Below are 22253 nucleotides of genomic sequence, written 5' to 3'. Positions count from 1 at the left end.
CAGGTTCCGACTCATTCTATAAAGGATGGAAAGTTATCCCTGTAAGAGGGCAGGGAGAAAGGATTTTACATAAGCAGCAGATCAGATTGGCTGAAAAGGTGGATAGGTTTCAGGAAATAAAAAGGAAAAATATTTTAACAAGTTTTGTACTTGTAAATATTTTGCTGTAATATCTTTTGTCTGTTCACATCTCTCTATTTTGTAAGAGTAAGCTCTTTTTTTACAAGGATGTGTCTATTCAATTTTGTAGAAAACCTTGAACAATGGGGCTCTGGATCCTGGCTATGGTGTTTAGGTATCAGAGGAATACAAATACAATTAAAATAATAAATCCAAGCACAGGAAGGTTATAGGTTTAATACTGTTTTAGTAACAGAGGCTCTCACAGCCTGCTGCACACAAACATATCCAGCAATAGCCTACACTGAAACAGTAGTGTTCCTGGGTACAAAAGCTTACATGAAGTTGTCCACTTTAAGGAGCAATTTGAAGTTCGCTGAGTTTTTAAAAATAAAGTTATATTACTGCACAGCCTCTCAAGACCTCCTTTCATGACCCCTGCAAGAGCTGTGACCCACAATTTCAGAAATCCTGCATTAGACCTAATCTATTTACATAATTCTATTACAGCAATAGTTGTCTTCCACTTTCATTGCCACTGATCTTGCACATACAAGAATGCAAATCAGTAACAAAGTTAGCCTTGCCTTTTAAGGCAACATTAAAATTACCGCTTAATGAAAATCAAGTACTGCATACAGACAACATGTCTCTTATTGTACTAAAGTTCTTTAGTGCAGTAATCAGCATATTTAGAGATCAAACTGGACATCTCAGAATGAACTAAAATCATCAAGAGGGACTTATGAACCTTACCACATTTGGAGTAAAATTCACTATACAGAAAAAAAAAATTAAAAAGAATTTATGCCTACTTATTTATTTTTTAAATAAGTTACTAAAGTACTTATTTTACGCATACCAAGTACAATAACTTTGACTTACCTGCAGGCAGCTTCTTGTACTCTCTTGTTGCTATCAAGGATACGTTTTAGCAACTCTGTCATTAATGGCTTCAAGTACGTGTCTGGGGGTTGACTAACTACCCAGTGTGCATAGCGGCTAAGAGTCCAGCATGTAATGGAGCGCACAAGAGCCTTTTTATCAGAGAGGCACTGAATAAGGTGAGGGATTAGTTCAGGAAGATATGGAATCATACCCTGCATGCAACCTACAAACAGAAAAATATGTAATGTAAAATACTGCTGTTAGAAAGGCTTAAAACAACAACTGTCTTACTATTTCTCTGTTTATCAAGACAATCTGAAAGGTGCCAAAAGAGAGACTAAATCTTACCAATAGGCAATCAGGCCTGGAAAGCCTTACTATCTGTTCAACAACTAATTACTTTTTGTAACTTGTCAATCCATTTTCATCCAAAATCATCAATATCTTCCACTGCTCCCATGATACTCAAAAGCCTTGGTGTGCTAATGGTAGTTTAACAAGCACATCTGCTTAAGAAAATTAGTTTGCAAGTTTGCATTAATTTACTTTGTTTGGTAAGACACAGAAGGTTAGCGCCTCAGTTATAAGAATATGGGCTACAGTTCCCTAAGGGTCTGCTCCTTAATGGTTGATTAATACTGCCAGTTTCCTGTGTTAAGCAGAATTAGGCTGTCCTACTCCTTCACTGCTCTCCATTGGAAGTCTCCAAACACAGAGATCCAGACTGTTCCTAGCAATGTTCCTACCCTTTCAATTTCCAAGGAGCAGCAGCAGGGAGCAGAGCTGCCTAACTGCTTTCAGCCCAAGCAACTAGTACCGTATTTCTTAGTCCACAGATGCACTACATAGTTAGGACCTTCTTTTCCTCTCTTGGGAGCTCTGGGGAAAAGGCGGGACAAAGAGTGGGTGAACAGAAGTAGGAAGAGACAGACAAGATCAGTGCCACATGTTGGAGAAGATAGGAATGATGATGAATGAGCAGGAGTAGGCATTCATCCAAGAGACTCTTGACAAAACAAGACACATCCACTAAAGAATGTTGCTGTTAAGCAATACAACTAAATAGAGCTAGGTGAAAATATTTGGACAAACATTTACCAAAACTGTAGTTCAGAGTTGACCAAAACTTATTTGTGAATTCAACATGAATTCCTCTAATAGTTTCATCTAGAATGAAAAAAAAAGGTGGAGGGGGAGTCCTCTAACCACCGGACAACAGAGTAACTCTCACTCCCTCTGGGCCAATTAATGTTTAAGTATTTAAACAAAATAGAACAGCTTCAACAGGAGAAAGAGACACCCACCCCACAATCACCCTGTATCCCAGTAGTTAGGATCACTCATCTACAAAGTTCAAATCCCTGCTCCAAATCAGGCAGAATAGGGACCTGAATCTGGAACGCCTACATCCCAGGCAAAACCTCTAACTACAGCACTATAAGGTATTAGGGCACCAGTACTTATAAAACCACTGGAAGAGATAGAGTTTTCAAATTTTCCTTGAATTTAATTAAAAAAAGAGTGGTTAACTGTCCAAAAACCAAACAAGCTATTAATTTCAGGCCAAGCTAAATATTTATTGTGATTCGAAAAAAACAGTTGCCTACCTTTTGTAACTTTTGTTCTTCGAGAGGTATTGCTCATGTCCATTTCATTCTAGGTGTGCGTGCGCCAATGTGCACGGCCGTCAGAGTTTTTTGCCTTAGCAGCATCCAGGGTTGGCTGTAGTGCCCTCTCGAGTGCCACATTCATGTGTTGGGTATATTAGGAACTGCCAACCCTACATCCTCTCAGTTCCTTCTTGCTGACTCCTCCAACAGAGGGATAGGAGGGTGAGTAATGGAATGGACATGAGCAACACATCGAGAAACAGTTACAAAAAGGTAGGTAACCATTTTTTCTTTGAGTGCTTGCTCACGTTGATTCCATTCTAAGTGATTCAAAAGCAGTATCTTCGGAGGTGGGCTCAGAGTTCAGTCTAGCAGCTTGCAGTACTACTCTACCAAAGCCAGCATCATCCCAGGGCTGTGAGTAAGTGCACAATGGGATGTGAACATGTTGACGGATGACCAGGTGTCCTCCTACAGATGCTCTGGATAGGCACTTGGGCTAGGAAAACTGCTGAAAAAGGCTTGCACCCTGGTTGAATGAGCAGTTACAATCACTGGAGGTGGAACCTTGACTTGATCGTAACAGCAGTGAATGCAGGTAGTGATCCAAGAAGAAATTCCTGGAATGGACACTGGACAACTTTTCATCCTGTTGGCCACTACGACAAATAATTGTGTCAACGTGCAGAATGGCTTGGTCCTTTCAATGCAGAAGGCTAGTGCCCTCCTGAAGTCTAGGGAGTGCAATCTATGCTCCTCCTCCAACTTATGTAGTTCTGGGGGGGTGGGGGGGAAAAGACAAGTAAATGTCCTGGCCCATAGGAAACGGAGACCACCTTGGGCAGGAAAGCTGGGTATGGCCTCAGCTGGACATTGTCCCGGCAGAAGACTGTATGGGATGGCTCCAAGGTAAGAACTCTAATTTCAGACACCTGGTGGGCAGATGTTATCGCAATGAGTAACATGACCTTCCAGGACCAGAGAAGGAGAGAGCAGAAAGCCGGAGGCTTGAAGTGGGGTCCAATAAGCCATGACAACACAAGATTCAGATGCCATGGCTGAAAGATCTCCAATGTGCGAATAAAGGCGCTCGAGGAACCTAACAGTCATGTCCTGGGCATAAACCGACTTACCCTCAAGCAGCAGACAGAAAACCAAAACCACCACCAAGTGGACCCTGATAAACGAAAGGGACAGGCCTTCGAGCTTGCAGTCCAGAAGGTAATCCAGAATCAACTGCAACAAGACTTGCTTGGGCCGAATACCTTTATTCGATGTCCAATAAGCAAACTACTTCCATTGGGCCAAGGAGGTCATTCTGGTGAAGAGTTTTCTGCTGCCCAACAGGACCTGCTGGACAGCAGCCGAGCACTTCTGCTCCTCCGCATTTAACCATGCATCAGCCAAGCCATCAAGTACAGCATCTCCAGGTTCAGATGCAAAAGTCTGCCGTAGTTTGGGACAGCAAGTCCGGCCTGAGTGGCAGCCATAACAGAGCAGCCACTGAGAGGTCCAGCAGAGTGCCAAACCAGCACTGGTGCGGCCAAGCTGGTGCTGAGGATCACCTTCGCCCTGTCCTGCTTGATTTTCATGAGGACTTTGTGAATCAGTGGCACAGAAGGGAAGGCATACAACATAACCCCTAACCACAGGAGCAGGAAAGCGTCTGACAGGGAGCCTCTGTCGATCCCCCAGAACAAGCAGAATATGTACTGGATGCAAACAGGTCCACCTGAGGAGTTCCCCACCTCTGGAAGACGAAGCTAGCCACTTCCAGATGGAGGGACCATATGTGGCAAGACAAGAAGGTCCTGATGAGGTGATCTGTCAAAGCATTCCTGACCCTGGGGAGGTGTGGCTACAAGATGGATGCTGTGTTGTATACGGGAGTTCCAGAGCCTGAGGGCTTCCTGATAAGGGGCAGACAACCTGGCCCCACCTTGCTTGTTGCTATACAACATAGCCAGTGCATTGTCAGTCAGGACCTGGACCACCCTGCTTTTTACGTGAGGTAGGAAAGCTTCGCAGGCCAGGCAAACTGCTCAGAGCTCCCTTACGTTGATGTGCAGGGAGCAATTGTGACTGGACCAATGACCTTGCGTGCTGAGCTTGCCCAGGTGGGCTCCCCACCCAAGGTCCTAGGCATCAGAGGGTCACTGGCAGGGATGGAGCCATGAAGGGAACCCCCTCCAACAGCGATGCAGGATTCCGCCACCATGTGAGTAACGACAGTACATGGTCCAGGATCTTTATCACACAGTCCATGCTCTGTCTGTTGGGGACATAGACCAACACTAGCCAAGCCTGTAGGGGGCCTGAGGCAGGGCCACACATGCCTGACTATGTAAATGCAGGCCACCATGTGGCCCAACAATCATAGGCAGTGAGCGCAGTGGTAAGAGGATGGGCTTGCATGCATGAGATCAGGTCTGCCATGTCTTGGAACAGAGCTTCAGGGAGGAAGGCTCTGGTCTGAGTAGAGGCAAGGACCACTCCAATGAACTCAGCATTGCACAGGCATTCAGACTGATGTCTTCTCATTTATCAACAGCCCCAGCTCACGACAGTTGGAGCAAACCAGATCAGGATGCTGCTGCACCTGAGAGACCATGTGAAACTAACATCTTGAGAGACTTGTTGAGGCAGTGCAGGTCCAGAATGGGTCTGAGGCCCCCTTTTGCCTTTGCAAGGGGCCCACCACCACTTGGTCCAGAGACAAAGATGACTACACAGTAGGGGGAGGGTCTGCTTCCCCTTGCTCGTCCGTGGATGGCTCCTTGGGAGTTGGGGCATGCTGTGTTGCCCCCGCGTCGGTTTCGGCACAGTGTTGCGACTCGGGTGCTGGATGTGCTGGGAGCAGCTTGTCTGATGCAGCCTGGGAGGAACGGTGAGACTACGGGACCAGCATAACAGGTACACCCCATGGGTTCCGGTACTGCCACTGAACAGGCTATTGCCCCTGCCTCCACCCTGTTGCTGCAGGAGCTGCATCAGTCTCCTGGACTGGTGGCGATTCACCTTTTATAGGCAAGGGGCTCCACTCCCTTTCAGGCTTAGACCACTGCCCTTCCGGTGACAAGGGCAGAGCTATAGATGCCTGAATCTGCCATCTGACCCTCATGAGCAACTGGTAAGGAGAGGGCAAAGACTGGTGCCCGCCAAAAGAGCAGTACCCGGGGAGCTGAAGACAGTGCCACAACCTGGAACAATCCTGCACCGGGGGTAATGGACATCTGGGAGACTGCCTAGGCAATGGTGATCTGCGTGCGGCAAACTCTTGCAGGAGACCCTGTACCATGGGTATGTAGACCAGTGTCACGACTCAGGTGTCCTCTGCCTCTCAGGCGGAAACCTTGGCGTTAGGAACCTGTGTCTTCTAATTAGGACAGAGGCTCCAGTGCCAGGATCCAAGGCTTGCAGTCCAGGGTTCAGGGACGCTCAGCTGCTTTAGGGGGCGGTCCCATACCCAGCTTGCCCGTAGATGCCAAGGCCTTGGCCTGGTCAGTCGCATGGCTTGGCGTCTGTGGTGCCATTTGGCCTGCTTGCTCTTTGGCCATCAGGCCCACTTTGGGCACAGATGACCCAACTAGGGGCTGGGACCTCCTGCTGCTCCCAGGAGTCAAGAGGCAGGATCCTGGCTGGACTAGGAGGTCTGACCTCAGTGGTAGCCCCAAGCAGCTCTGGGTCAGGCACACGACCAGACACAGGTCCTTTGCCTAAAGCCCCCTTTTTCTACGATGCTGGTGGGCCAATTGACTTCAACCGCTTCTTAGGCGCCGGGAAAGGGAATGGTGCTCGGATGGTACCAGTGCCAGTGGTGCACAACGTGCTGACGCCGAGGTGCTGGGCATGGAGTCTGAACAAAAGTACTCTGAGGTAGGACGAAGTGCAGCCTCCATGAGGAGCGACCTCAAGCGGATCTCTTTCCTTTCTGAGTTCGAGGGTGAAAGCTTTGGCAGATCCTGCACTTGTCCTTTTTGTGGGACTTACTCATTTAGTGACCTCCACAAGAGCTGTTTAAAGTGTTTGGGGATCAGCCAGCTGCACAATGAACATGGCTCAAAGCCAGGGGAACAGGGCATGCCTTGCTCTGAGGGGAACTCCTAAACAACTACTCTAACATTTAACTTAAAAGGTCTAACTAAGTACCTATCAACTAACAACAAAGGAGACAGAACAATGGACTGTAAGAATTCAAACGCTTTTGCCAAGCAAGACAAGGCACTCCGACCAACCGTCATGGGCGGTAACGAGGAACTGAGAGGGTGTAAGGCCGGCAGAGCCTAGTATACCAACACATGAGCCCAGCATTCAAGAGAGCGCCACAGCTGACCCTATGGGTACCACGAAGGCAAAAAGCTTCAACTGTGCACATGAGCACGCACACACCTAGAATGGAATTGACGAAAGCACGCACTCTAAGAGGAACCACAGCTACAAAAGGTAGGCAACCTTTCCCTCCCGTCCTAAAGTGTTTGCTCATGTCAATCCCCTTCTAGGTGACTCATAAGCAGTTTCCCTGGAGGCGGGCTCCGAATTCACGGTCATTCGGCTTGCAACACTGCTCTGCCAAAGTCAACATTGTCTCAGGCTTGCTGGGTAAGCACATAATCAGACGTAAATGTCTGGACAGGCAACTGTGTAGCAGTCCTGCAGATATCCTGAATTGGCATCTGGGCCAGGAAGGCACTGGTAGAGGCCTCTGCTCTCTGGGCACTAGGAAGAGCCTGGGAAGGCATCAGCCCTGCCACCAGTCTAGATCCCCTACCGCTCCCTGGTGTCGGTGCCAGATCCTTCAGGAGGCTAGGGGATCCCATTGAGTGGGCGTGGGCATGTGCATGTCATCCCCACGTGGCTCCAGTGTGGGCTGGCAGCCTGAACTGGGTCCTTTGCCCTTCTTGCTCTGTGCCACAGAGTCACTCTTCAAGCACTTCTTAGGCACCAGCACTCAAGAGGGCACCACAGCCGGCCCTATGGATACCGCTAAGACAAAAAACTCTCCAACATCTGCGCACACGGACATGTACATACCTAGAATGGAATCGATGTGAGCAAGCACTCAAAGGAGAACCGTTTTCATTTTTTTGTTTTGCTGATAAAACCACAACAAAATTTATTTATGGTCTATCCAAAATTAAACTGTTTTGATTTTTCACAGTTTTTAACCGTAAAAACAACAAGGAGTCCGGTGGCACCTTAAAGGCTAAGATTTATTTGGGCATAAGCTTTTGTGGGTAACAAAAACACTTTTTTCAGATGTCTCATTTTTGTGGATACAGACTAACACAGCTACCCCTCTGATACTTGACAGGTTTTAACTGTGAAATTCCACAAGTCAGTTGTAGAGTAAACACACACAGGAATGTTTCAACATCCAAGGCAGGATGAAAAGCAAACTAAGCTTTGATCTTCCTTGCTTTTTGTTTACTAACATATCCTTAACTTTTAATATCTTAGTATCAGTGAATGTGGTAAATTTCTAAGTGCTAGACTTGAGTAATTCCTGCGCTACATAATGAACTCAAAATGACATTGTTCCAAGGTTTGGAACGGGCTAAAGCTACATTAAGTCCTAAATCAATGCCAAAAAAAAGCACTGCTAGACTGGAGGAGATAAGGGTTGTGTGTCAGTTTAAACATCAACATTTCATGAAAGGCTAGGACTAAAAATATAGATGTATATCACCAAAAAACCAGGAAAACCAGCTTGAAAACTATACAGTCTCTCTCAGACCTGGCTAAAGTACACTGTAATTGAACAGCGGGGGGAGCAAGAGAGTAACAAGAATGACTAGATTTTTTAGTGTGGGTGACTTTAAATATTTTCCATAATTTTATTGTAATTGAGTAATGATTATAAAACTTCACTAGTTTCACATCTCTACCTCCTGAGGACATGGTACTGCTTTTACTGCATGCACTACACAGTCACAAGCAAGTTATTTGCACTAAACGTTCGCACCTCCACTGTGATACTCTCACCGGAGTCTGAAAAACAGAAGGTCACTTGTTTTCACATTCACAAGAGGGCCGACATGATCCAAGGAAGTTACATAGAAAACTTCAACCTAAGTCAGTTATTTTATCAGTATTTATTATATTTTCAAGGACTCAGTGTGCTTAGTGCCTCACACAAGTAAGAAACAGTCCATGTCCTGAGGAGTATACACGAAATATAAATCTGATTACACAGATTCTGTGACTTTCAGAGACGGCTTGACATTTTCCACTTCAGTACCCAGCTGTGTGAGAAGAAGAGGGAGAGACATCGACTGAGAGGCACCTGGAAGGCCCAGTCACCAGGACTGCGGGTGCTAGGGCCACCTCCTCCCAGAGCATCCCCCAGTCAGATGTCTCCCCCATTATTTTTAGTAAAAGTAAAATGGATCAGAGGCTTTCATTAATTTTTGTTTATTACCCACGACCCTGTCTGACTTTTACTAAAAATAACCACGACAAAATCTTAACCTTACCGATTACACAAGAAGTGATTGTGATAAAAGGGATGGGTGGGGAGGAGAAGGCAAGGTGTGACAAGAGCAATAGGCAATAAATCTGAAAGACATATCTTGATGGTAATAAAAAAAAGTAAAGAGGTATCCTTAATGATTAGATAATGAGTTTTTAGTAGAATATGAGTAAGGTACAGATGGTAAACAGCTTTTAGAAGGGCATAACAAGCAATGTGGAAGAAGGAAGACACATTTGAGAGAAGAAGATGATGAGAGGAGGCTGGAAACAGCTAGAAATTTTTATTTTACCAACACAGATACACTAGTACTTTAGAAGTGCAGTATTCTTTGGGCTATAAACACTCAGGCATATTAATAAGCTTTCCCAAGCACTAGCCCTCAATCAGTAATCAAATCAGAGAGAAAAAGATTCCATTCCTTGCAAACAGCTAGCCAAACAGAAATGTCAAGTAAGGACTAAAATATACCAAGCATATTACAAATGTTCTTTAAACCTGAAAGCATAGCCAACCCAAATTTTTCAGACAATGAGAATCTGAGTCTCACATAGTAGCTTATTTGGTTTAACAATTTAGATAATTAAACTTTTTAAAAAAATAGTTTCACCCTCCGATATTAGGACAAAACATGCTTTTATGATTGTCCTACAGTTCTACAGAACGTCCTACAAAATTAAGTTTAGAATTTTTAAAATACTCTTTGTACTAATAAGTTTTCTTAACTGTTTTTAGTCCTATTATTCAAAACAGGAGATTTTTTTAATTGTTTTCAAAACCAAAATTAAGAACATAAAAAATGGTTATACTTTGTCAGACCAATGGTCCATCTATCTAGCCCAGTATCCTGTCTTCCAACAGCGACCAATGCCAGGTGCTTCAGAAGAAATGAACAGAACAGGCCAAAAAAATGAGTGACCCACTAAGGCAGGCTCCTTGCCTGCCTCAGCCCCATGACACTCCCAGAAGCAGCTAGCATGCCCCAGTGAGAGGGGAGATCGTCTATACATGCTCCTCCTGCCTGCAAGCTCCATCCACTCAGCTCCCAGTAGCTGGGAATGGGGAACTGCAGCCAGTGGGAGCTGCAGAGACAGTGCCTGCAGAGGGGCAGCGCACAGAGCCATGTTTCCCCTCACCAGGTGCCACAGGAGATCATTGGCACCTTCCACGCTGGGGGGGGGGGAGGGGAGGGGGGAAGAAGGGAGGAAACGACAACATGGATGGACGGATAGGCAGGGAGGGAGGGAGCCTGTCGTACCCCACTGTGCCACCACCTGAAACAAGTACCACCTGGTGGAAGCCCACACCCCAATCCCTAGCCCTGAGCCCCTTCCTGGAACCAACACCCCGAACCCCTTCATGCACCCCAACACTTGCCCCAGCCCCCTCCTGCACCCAAACTCCCTTCCAGAGCTTGCACTCCTCATACCCTCCCGCAAACCAACTCCCTGCCCCAGGTTCAGCCTGGAACCCCCTCCCACACTCCAAACCCCTCTGCCCCAGCCCAGAGTCCCTACCCGCTCCTGAACCCCAACCACCTGCTTCAGCCCAGTGAAAGTGAGTGAGGGTGGGGGAGAGCAAGCAACAGAAGAAGGGAGTGATGGAGTGAATTGGGCGGGGTAGATCCTGGGTTGCACTTACATTAAAAAAAGTGATCTTGTTAGTAAAAAGGTTGTAGGCCACTGGGTTAGTTATACTCGAGTTTTGCTAGAGCATGAGTGCAAATTTTTCTTACCTTCAGCAATTGCTCCTAGAACCAAGATACCTGATTCTTTGACCACCCATTCTGGATGAAACAGCAGTTCTTTCAAAAGGGGCAAAATGTGTGGCAGAAGTTCATCACGAAATACATTGGCAAGGACATCTAGTGCAGCAGCAGAACACTTCCCTGAGAATTAATATATCGTAAATCTGAATATATTATAATATCAATTACTACATTGTGTCTCCATTTCAAACTACCTTAGCCTCACACTAACATTTTAAGGCAATAGCGGGAGCAGGACAGCAATGCTTCTGTTTCACTGTAGTGTGTAAAAGGCCCATTGTATTCTGGAACCACAAACAACATACCAGGGAAAAAGTGACACTGCATTTATGGGCTAGAGAGCCATGGACAGGCAGCTTTTCTACTCAAGATCAAATAAATATCCATAGAACAGAGATTAACATGTGTGGATTAGTTGCAGGGAAAAAAAGTGTTCCATTTCACAAAATAGTTACCATTAAGCAACCTCAAAATGGAGCAAACACTAAAAGTGGGAAAGACTAAGTTGTTAGTGAGACGAGTGATATGCTTCAATTCTCATGAAATAGTTTTAAGCTCCTACCAAGTACAAAGATTTCTATCATAATTTTGTACAGTAACTCCTCGCTTAACGTTGTAGATAGTTTTGTTTTAAGTAGCATTTTTCAGGAACAGATGTATAACTAATCAAATTTCCCCATTATAATTAATGTAAATAGGGGAGGGTGTTAGGTTCCAGGGAAATTTTTTTCGCCAGACAGAAGTCTAATATACAACAAACAGGAATGATGATTATGAAGTTTGGTTGAGGTGATGGAGTCAGAGGGCGGGATATTTCCATGGGAATGCCTTGCTGCTAAATGATGAGCTAGCACTCGGCTGAGCCCTCAAGGGTTAAAACATTGTTAATGCTGCATTGTAGAGTGAGAGGCTACACAAATGAAGGGAGGACACACAATAGACGCATGGCAGCAGCTGGAAACATTCTCTGCAGAAACTGAACATGATGATGAACCCACAGTATCCCATTGGAGCGCACCACTCCCTCCACTTTCCAAAGTGCCGGAGGGTGCCTGTGTCACAGCGTGAGTGACGCGCACTGCCCCTTTTGACTCCACTCTAAGTACACTGCCTTTTTAAATAGATCAGTAAGTTGAGACAGCAGTTGCTGGCAACAAGCTCCCTTCGTCCTGAGTCCTGTCCCCTCTGCAGAGATGGAGTACAGGAGCAGGGGACACCCTGACATCAGCACCCCTCTTTCCCCCCAAACCCTCTCTCCAGAAAGCAGGTGGATCCTGGGAGCAGCTCCAAGGCATAGGGCAGGAGCAGTACACAGCAGTGGGGAGAGGGACACCTGAACTGTCCAGCAATTGATAGCCTACTGAGAGGCTGCTGCACAGGGAACTTAACAGGGCTGCCAGCCCACCCTGGTTCCAAGCTCCCACCAGCTAGCTCCAAAGGGCTGCTTTTCCTGCCAGCAGTGGACAAAGCAGATGGCTACCAAACAACATTATAAGGGAGCATAGCACAACTCAGGGGTTAAAGTAAGCCGGTACAGCTTTAACATTGCTGCCCCTTTGCGTCCCCCCGCCCATCGGCAACCCTGCTGGGTCCCTATGGGGCGAGAGGGGGGCGGAGATGTTAAAGTGCTGCCACAGCAAAGGACCCTGCTTAAAGTGCTACTGCAGCAATGCTTTAATGTTATTGCCCTTTTTGCCCCGCCGCCCTCCCATCCCAGACACTGCGAGGGGGAAGGGGGCAAAAAAGGAGCAGCTGCCCCAGGGCTAATGATTTAAAAGGGCCCCGGCTGCCACTACCACAGCAGCAGCCAGAGCCCTGGGCCTTTTAAATCACTGCTGGAGCCCTGGGCGGCGTGGGCCTGGCAATGTAGAAAGGCTGTCTGGGGAACACTGACCAGCCCCGCCCCTTTCGCCCAAGGCCTGGCCTCCGTATAAAGTAAGTCTTCAGCTTTACTTTCACTCCTGTCAGCTTAAAATGATCATGTTCTCTAATAGATCAATGACATAACAACGAAACAATGTAACCTGGGACGTTAAAGTGAGGAGTTATTGTATTTGGAGTATGACAAACACTTAAAGCTAAACCAAAACTATAGCATACATATTCATTCAACCTGCTCAGATACTAAGAAAACAAGCTGCTGACCAACCTTTTCAAACTATTTACTTTCTAATCTGCTATATATAGAATCAGCAATTCTGTGATTATGCAATCAGACAATAAGAGGAAACTTCACATTTAGTACCAGCATATTTCCAGTTCAGGAATAATTATACGACTTTTCAGTCAGCTAAATAAATAAGGATAACTATTCCACTTACAGTAACGAATGCAACAAAATCAAAAAAGAAAAATCCAGATTAAACTGTATTTTATAGCAATATACAAGCTAACATCTGGACTGTCTTTGGAAAAGATCAATCACGAGCCTGAATCGACGTTTGGCTTCTAAAAGTGAAAGGAATTCCTGGAACATGGGTGTTGCACATTATTTTGTGATATATTTGACAATTTTCTATTTGCATCTAGATTTTTAAACAAAATATTCTGTGTTTTTCTTAGAGACCCAGTCACAGCTGCCAACATTCACGCAGTAAATAAGCACCCCGACTTTCACAAGAAGCCAAAAATTAACCTAATCCCATTTCAAAACAAGGCCAAAACAAGCCAATCCCTAAAAAATCCCAACACTATGTAACTAGAGCCCCCTGGCGTGCTGGGACTGTGATGGGCCCGCTGTGCATCCCAACTCTCTACCCCACTTGCCGGGAGCTGATCACAAAAAAACAGCAACATGCTACAAGTCAAAAAACTAGCCAACAAGCAATTCACATGCCAATTAAGCCAAAAACAAGTTCTGTGTTTTTTTTTCCACGGGTTCAGCATGTCTGGCCCCAGTTACTAGAATCCATGTGTTATCTGATAATCTCAGCTTGCACTTACATTTCCAGCTCTCCAGGGTGATGGGGGAAGGGGTGGGGAAACCCACACACAAAAACCTTGAAACAGAATTTTTCCAGCAGCAGGGAGGCAGAAGTGGGCATTCTTGTTTGCAGCTCTCCATAGTGCATCCCAGAGGTGGCAGATCATTTCTATGACCAGCAAATGGGGGACAGGGGAAAGCATCTCACTCATGGTGAGGATAACAAATGCTACCTGTATGAGCAGCCAGTACCAGCTCAGCAAGGTGAAGCAGCACATGACACCAGCCAGCCTGGCCCAGGTCAGGGATCAGAGCCTGGCCTGTACTATGAGTTCTCAAACTGTGGGCCGTGCCCAAAAGGTGGGCCACAACAGTTCTGGATGGTACGCAGGTACCCAGTTTCAGAGAGGTGACCAGCAACACTAAGCACTGTCCAGATCAGTTTCCTCACACGGGTGGGGTAAAGAGAGGGCAGGAGAGCAGCTCCTGACACCTCACAGCACAGCCCACATGGGGAAACCGACCTGGATGCACAGAGCACCTGACATTGCCACACCACCCTGTCCCCAAGCCTGCTACGGGGGGAAAGAGGTACATGGGGGGGGAGGGGAGAGTAGTGACACTAGGCACTCTGTACACCCAAGTCAGTTTCCCCATGTAGGCTGGGTTACAGCTGCCGAGCCCTCCAGGATTAGGTAGGTGTAAGCCCATGGTGCCCACGAACTACTGGGTGCCAATGGCCAGAGTGACCATATAGGACAGCAAGGTGCACACAGCCAGAAGGAGTGGAGCTGTCCCCACTGTGCCAACTAGAGACTGAGTGCACAGATGGGCCCCGCAGCAATTATCCCCCCTCAGACACAGCCCCTCCCTGCACCCTGAGCATGACACCCCCTGCCTGCACACAGCCCCTAGCAACCAATCTTCTCCCTCCATCCTGAGCAACACCCCTCTCAGCACACAGACCCTAGCTATCCACTGTCTGCACCTTGAGCTGGCTGAAAACAGAAGATATCAGGTTGACCGTCATTAGCATATGTTCCCAGATGGAAAAACTGTGCAAGGAAAAGCAAGCACATCCATCCCATTAGGAATACTCCTGGTCTGCAAGTTTATATTTTTATTTACAATGCGATTCTTTTCTAATTAGTAGAGAATAGGGTTGAGTCTTTACTTACACAGCACAATAGTTTAGATTTCACTTCAAAATATTGAAAACACAATACAGTGTTCAAAGCTGGATAATATTTTGTTTTAAAATCAAACAGCACGTGTTCCAACAATTTTGTTAACATTGTTGTGTTGCTTATTGTTCAGTTTTATACAAAACTGCTTTTCCTGTTTGAACATCACATTTTGCTCAACTTTTTTAAAGTATCATTTTACTAAATCTGTTTCATTTCAAAGGTCTTGAAGCATTTTTTTGAGTGTATATTGCTAGGTATTTCTATCATTACAATTGTTAACAGTAAAAGGAAAAGTACATTGTTTATTACAGCATTCTAGTTTATATTTAGATAATTAAAATTAATAATTTTCCTCAAGAAGCGTTAATAGTGGGCTCTGGTGCCTACTGCAGCTGCATGGGTTTAAAAAAAAAAGTTTGCAAATCCCTGGCCCAGACCACTGATGCAGTTTCTGGCTGGCTGGCTGGCAGGGGCAAAGGGGTGGCACTGACATGCCAATTATGAGTCCTAGCCTCGCCCACAGTGGCCCCAAAAGACTTGGGAGAGACTGCAGTGCCAGCCTGCAAGGAGCTAAGACCAAGATCCATTCACGCTTCAGGACCAGCACCAACGCTACTTGAAACAAGAGCAAGGGTATGAGGAAGCAGAGAGATCGGAATGGATCCCAGTCACAGCATCAGCTGACGAGAAGCTGAGACATCTCCCCTGGCCCTACATGGACGCTGTGGGGTGGGGCAGGGCTTCTAGTCACTTCAGCACTGCTCCCTTTCCCCCCACCAGCCAGAGAAGCAGTAAACCAGCCTGGACTGGAGCTGAGGCCCTGATCCCTGCCCTGGGCCCAGGTCAGCTGGCACCAAATGATTCGTTTACTTGCTGAGCTGGCTCTTGCTGTTCATCCAGGTGGCTTTTGTTACCCTTTCCATCAGCAAGACATACACCCCCAGCCCATCCTCCACCCCAATTCCTTGGGATAGGATGAGATCAGCCCAGCTAACCACCCAGCACCTCAGAAGGAAGGCAGAAGTCCTGCTGATGGAAAAATTCACAACTCTTTGGGAGGTGGTGGACTGTGCAGCATACATATCCTCTGAACACACATTTACCCATGACACTGCTGGAGAATTTAATAATAAAAAAAATCTGTGCTTTTCTCAGGGCCTTAAATATAAAAAATTAAAGCACTAAAAAGTTACTTAATGCCCTGTCACGTTCAGCACATCAGCCATGGTTTGTGGTGTTGTAAGACTTTCTGGAACTGAAATTCCTTATTTTCCACTAATTGAGGAGAAGGATAAAACTGGAAAGTCTTCATTAATCTGAGCAGAAACAACCAATGGATCCATTTCCCATACTGACCAATTGAGGTAAACATACACTAGTTACAAACGAGAATTTAGCTATAAAGCAGGGATTCTTTTTAAGCAAGAGAAAGGAGTCCCAAGCAATCCAAGGATTTCAAGAATGTGAACAGAGCTATCCCAAAATTAAAAATCTCAGCACTTCTGTTCAATGCACTAAAACACACAAGGAGTCAGAAAGGAAGGATTCTGAATTACATGAGCTGTAGAGTTTACACTACCTAACATAGTCATTTGACTTACTTAAATTCCAGTCAGAAATAGTATCATCATCATCAAGCTCATCATCATCGTCGTCATCTTCCTCAATACCATCTTCTTCATGCTGCTGAGCCACTGTCCGTGAACGATGAAAACGAGGCCTTATGTCCTGTTCACTATCTGGAATAGCTTCATCCTCTTCAACATCCCCCTGTTAAAAATGAAACATTAAGCATGCTCGCAAGTTATTATACCATCAGTTTATGAAACAGTACAGCCATCTTGCCCAAGATATTTTAAAAACAGAATATAGTGGATAATATGGTCAGGAAAACTAATGACAACTTCTTCAGAGTCATAGCCACCTCAGGGCTGGCCAGCTGACCAAAAAGGCCACTAATTATTCCTGCATTCTTGTCTAGCATTCTTTCAGAAACACGAACGAAGAGGTAGAGAAATCCTTTGTATTATGCAGTAATAATTCTAGTTCTATGGTAGAATGGAATAATGAGCGCAACTTCTTAGCTATATTCCATACTGTACAAGCTATTTCTGCTAGGTAGAAGAATCTGCCCTAGCACAGTAATTTAGAAATTAATAGTCAAATGAATACATGCTCTGAGAAGTAAAGTGAAATTGTTGCTCACCTTCAGCAGAATAATATCTATTTCTGAGTACTTCATACCATTTACTAACACAGGTATCAACCTACAAAGAAAGGTTTTAATATGTATGTGTTAAAAAAAAACAGTTCAGACAACCGTCAATTTTCAATTTCCTGAGCCAAATTTTGTTTTTAGAAACTGGTTTATATTGATCAACAGGCTAAAATTTTCCAAACCTACCCTGAAGTTAAGCTCCTAAATAAAAAAAGGGGTCTGATTTTCTGAGGTACAGGCATCTGGCTTTGAAAGCTTCTGACTTATAAGACTTTGACTGCATGTTACAAAATTTCTAATTTAAGTCAAGTTAATGTATTGAATAATTGAGGAAAAACTAACAATGTAGTTTTAATCATGTTATACATTCGATAAAATCATGTCTTAACTTAAAGTTGGAACATTTTCAACATCATAAAATTAATGCTCCGGAGTGCTTCTTGGTACAATCCAAATCCTCCGAATGGAGACTAAAGCTCCCATCATGTGTTGTACGTTTTGTTTCACTTAACCCTTAGGACAGATGGAAAAGTACTAAGACAGCACTCACTTGTCCCAGCCATCCTGCGGTCCCTACTCATATAACCACTCAACATGTTAGTCACTCCACTCCTCCTTAGTCAAGGACTCTCCCACGCATCTTTCCAAACTGAAACCAAAACCACCACCTCACTAATCCAACCCACTGTACCCATCAAAAAAACTTGACCTTCACAATGAGAACATAGCTCTGCAGAGAGGGATACAGTTTTAATGATCCTAGCTCAAGCTTTGGGCCCAGCTTCACTACTGTAAAGAATATGACACAAAGATCCCTAATTGGCCAGGGTGTGCAGAACGTCACCTGCATTAGCCCTGCCAGGCACTGAGTACAAAACCACTTACTAATCTATACTGGTTTCTTCCATTCCTCTTTCCTTATTAGTGCAGCTTTACTGCAATCCTAATCGAGTGTGAAAAACAGTTTCAGAACTATTGTTACAATGAATGGAAATGTTACTTAGCTCAGCTCGAGAAGGGTGTCCCTGTAAGTTCTCTACTTCAGGATGTTTGCATCCCCATACACTCTTGATCAGACATGTTCATCAGTACTATCCAAAGGTCTGCACTTGCACTCTAGGCACTCCTGCACCACTCCAGTTCCTTCTCAACGGCAGAAGTCCCGAGAGAAGACTGAGGCAGGAGGGCATAAGGGGACACACATCTCAAAAGCACTCCAATTACTGTACAAGTAGAGTTCCTTTGGGTGCTCCACTTCAAGAGACTCCAGAGCAGTATCAATTACGGAGGATGATGCTGAAGACACTGATTCAGTATGGAGAGTAAATCACCATCAACAAAAGCCTCATCCGCTCCAGAAGCAGGAATGATAGCACAGCGCTGGGAAAGCATGCCTACCGAAGACTAGGTGGCCACTTTGCGTATGTCTGAGACAGGTGTGTTTTTCAGTAGGGTTACAGAGGTAGACTTGGCCCTGGTGGAATAAGCAAACATCCTGGTTCAGGGGCAAATACTCAAAGCTTTAAAACAGGTTACGATAGACTTCCAGTCTCTGGCAGAAATCAGATGCCCTTTCATTCATTTTGTAATCAAGATGAAAAGACTAGGAGTTATCATATAGGACTTAGTCCTGTCAAAGTAAAGAGTTGAGAGCCATTCTTATGTCCAGTGTATGGAGGCTCACTGCTCCTTTTGAAAAGTGAGGCCTGGGATAAGATGCCAGCAGGTGAATTTCCTGATTAAGCTAAGAGTGAAGGGTGTAGATATGTCATCACATTATTGAGTTAGAATACTGTGTATGGTGGGTCAGCCATAAGTCATAGTTCCCCTACACACCTGGCTGAGGTGTAGGCTACCAAGAACAAGATATTGAGGGACAAATGAAAGAAGAAAAAAAGTTTCCTATAGGTTCAAATGTGGCTTTCCTCAGGAGCATTGTGCACTAAGTTATACATCCATATAACATGCCTCAATTTGACAAGAGGAAAAAGATTGAAAAAACCTTTAATAAACCTCATACAGACATCTGGATCTGTTTGCTGAAATGCGTACAATTACATGTAGCCAATTGCCGATGCATCAGTGGAAGCCTACACTACTGTGGGGTGGAGTACATTTTTTCTGGCTATGCATGTTTTGTATTTCAGGCACTAGAATATGAAGAATTTGTATGTCCTCTACTTTTGGCCACTCTCAGCCCCTTTTGAATATATTTTGCTGCTCTTCTCTCAGAGTAAAACCCAAGCAGGCCTTGTGATGGGGTAAACTGGGTCCAGAGGCCCCCTGCTGGAGGCCTCGCAGCCCTGCCAAATCCCACCCCAGAAAAGGGCAGTCGATAGACGACTGTGATGGCAGCTAAGAGAAAAAACAGACACCTCTCTCTCGTAACTGTTGTTCTTTGAGATGTGCTGCTCACATCCGTTCCATTCTAGGCGTGCGTGCACCCAATGTGCACACCCAGAGATTCTTTCCCTGGTGGCACACGTAGGGCTGGCTGTGGAGCCCTCTAAAGTGCCGCGCTCATGCCGTGGTACATCAGGCGCTGCCGGCCCATGCCCTCTCAGTTCCTTCTTGCCGGCAACGCCCAACAAGAGGGGCAGGAGGGCAGGTAATGCAATGGACGTGAGCAACATATCTCGAAGAATAACAGTTACAAAAGGTAAGTAACTGTTTTTCGAGTCCTTGCTCATGTTGATTCCATTCTAGGCGACTCACAAGTAGTACCAATAGAGACAGGCTCAGATTTCACTGTCATGCAGCTTGTAGCACAGCTCTGCCAAAGCCAGCACCATCTCAAGCCTGCTGGGTCAGTGCAGAGTGCAATGCGAACATATGAAGGGATGAGCAAATGGTGGCCCCACAAATTTCTTGAATTGGCATCTGCGCCAGTAAGGCCGCCAAAGACGTCTGTGCTCTAGTAGAATGAGCCATTATGATTGCCAGCGGGGGCACCTTCGCCAGCCTGTAGCAATAGCGGATGCATGCAGTGATCCAAGATGAGATTCTCTGGGCTGACACTGGACAACCCTTCATCTGGTCTGCAACAGCAATGAACAATTGCGTTGACTTACGGAAAGGCCATGTTCTGTCAATGTAGAAGGTCAATGTCTGTTTGATGTCCAGAATATGCAACATGCACTCATCTGATGCATGAGACTTCAGACAGAGGACTGGTAAGTAAACATCTCTGCCAGTGTGGAACTGCGTAACGACCTTGGACAAAAAAGCCAGATGCGGACACAGCTGGACCTTGTCCTTGTAGAAGATCATATAAGGCAGCTTAGATGTCAGCAGGCTGATCTCGGACACCCACCAGGACAAAGTTATAGCAACCAATGACACCTTCCAGGAGAGAGGTAGAATGGAGCAGGAAGCTAAGGGTTCGAAGGAGGGGCTCATAAGCTTCAAAAGCACAAGATTCAGGTCCCATGGGGGGAGGGGAGGGGAGGGGGCCAGGTCCCAAATGTGTGGGTACAGGCACCCTAGACCTTTCAGGAACTGCACCATCATGGGATGGGTGAAGATCCACCTGCCGAAATGGCTGCCAGGTGTACCTTGACTGAAGACAACGTCAAGCCCTGGAGCTTAAGATGCAACAAATAGTCCAGGATGTCCTGCAGTGAGGCTTCCTCTGGACGAATGTGCTTTTCTGAGGCCTAACATGTGAAGTTCTTCCACTCTGCCACACAGGTAGCCCTGGTGGAAGGCTTCCTGCTACCCAGCAGGACCTGTTGGACCGCAGCTAAGCACTCCCACTCAACTGTACTTAGCCACGCTGCCAGGTGCGGCAACACCAGGTTCAAGTGTAGCAGATTGCTGTAGTTCTGGGACAGCAGATCCATCCAGAGAGGTAACTGCACGGGTCAGCCACCGAAAGACTCAGCAGCATGCCAAACCAGTGCTATCGAAGCCACGCTGGGGTTATGAGGATGACAGATGCTTTGTCTTGCTTTGCCTTTAGCAAGACCATGTGGATACATGGTACCATCAGAAAGGCATACCTCAGCATTCCTGACCACAGAATCAGGAAGGCATCCAAACGGGATCCCTTGTCTCTGCCATGTAGGGAACAGAATACTTGGCACTTCCTCTTCCATCTGGACACAAACAGATCCACCTGGGGAATCCCCCACCTTCAGAAGATCAGGCTGAACAGCTCCGGATGGAGGGATCATTCATGGCAAAATGAGAAGGTCCTGATAAGGTGATCTGCCAGGACATTCTTGGTTCCAGGTAGGTGGGTGGCCACCAGATGGATGGAATGCCACATGCAGAAGCCCCAGAGGCTGAGCGCCTCCCAACATAGGGCCGACAACCTGGCGCCGCCCTGCCTCCTGATGTAATACACTGAGGCCATATTACCCATGAGGACCTGCAACACCTTGCCTTTCAGGTGGGGCAAGAATGCCTGACAGGCCAGGTGCAATACCTTGAGCTCCCTGACATTGATAAGAAGGGTTAGATCGTGCTGCAGCCAGTGGCCCTGGGTGTTGAGCTTGCCCAGGTGGGCCCTCCCAGCCCAGGTCCAATGTGTCCGAGACCACAGTGAGCAATAGTAACAGGGACACAAAGGGAACTCCGTGCAGCACTGACTTGGGGTCTAGCCACCAGTACATGGATGAGAAGACATGGCTCGGTACCATGATCACTCAGTCCAAGGGGTGCCTGCTGAGAACACAGACCATTGCCAACACGTCTGCAGGGGTTGCGGAAAGAGCCGGGTGTGAATGATCACATACATGCATGCTGCCATGTGGCCAATCATCCGCAGCCATATGTGGGCCAGGGTGATCGGATGCCTCACGTGGGCAATGAGATCTGACATAGCCTGAAAGCGTACTTCCAGAAGGAAAGCCCTGGCTCGCATGGAGTCAAGAACCATTCCGATTAACACTGGTTCAGAGCATAGAGTTTATGTGAACTTTTCTTTGCACCTGCTCCGGATACCTGCCCTTGATGAGCCAGTCAAGATACAGAAAGATGTGGACCTCCCACCCACCCTGATGTCTGAGGTAAGCCGCTACTGGCACTATGCATTTTGTGAACACTCTAGGGGCCGAGGACAGGCCA

General features: G+C 46.2%; 1 protein-coding gene across 8 annotated transcripts in view; it reads right to left on the bottom strand.

Moving 5' to 3' along the window:
* TNPO1 (transportin 1) overlaps window positions 1-22253 on the bottom strand; it is a 176177-nt gene that overhangs the window by 59158 nt on the left and 94766 nt on the right. For all 8 annotated transcript variants that reach the window (XM_030567697.1, XM_030567696.1, XM_030567698.1 and 5 more), the window contains exons 10-13: window positions 17172-17232; window positions 16567-16735; window positions 10823-10975; window positions 1006-1231 (exon numbers count right to left, since the gene is read on the bottom strand). In XM_030567697.1, coding sequence (XP_030423557.1) covers window positions 1006-1231; window positions 10823-10975; window positions 16567-16735; window positions 17172-17232 — 609 coding nt within the window. The remainder of the gene's footprint in view (window positions 1-1005; window positions 1232-10822; window positions 10976-16566; window positions 16736-17171; window positions 17233-22253) is intronic.

Source organism: Gopherus evgoodei, chromosome 6 (assembly GCF_007399415.2).
Source record: "Gopherus evgoodei ecotype Sinaloan lineage chromosome 6, rGopEvg1_v1.p, whole genome shotgun sequence".
NCBI lineage: Eukaryota > Metazoa > Chordata > Testudines > Testudinidae > Gopherus > Gopherus evgoodei.
This window is presented reverse-complemented; position numbering and strand designations above follow the sequence as displayed.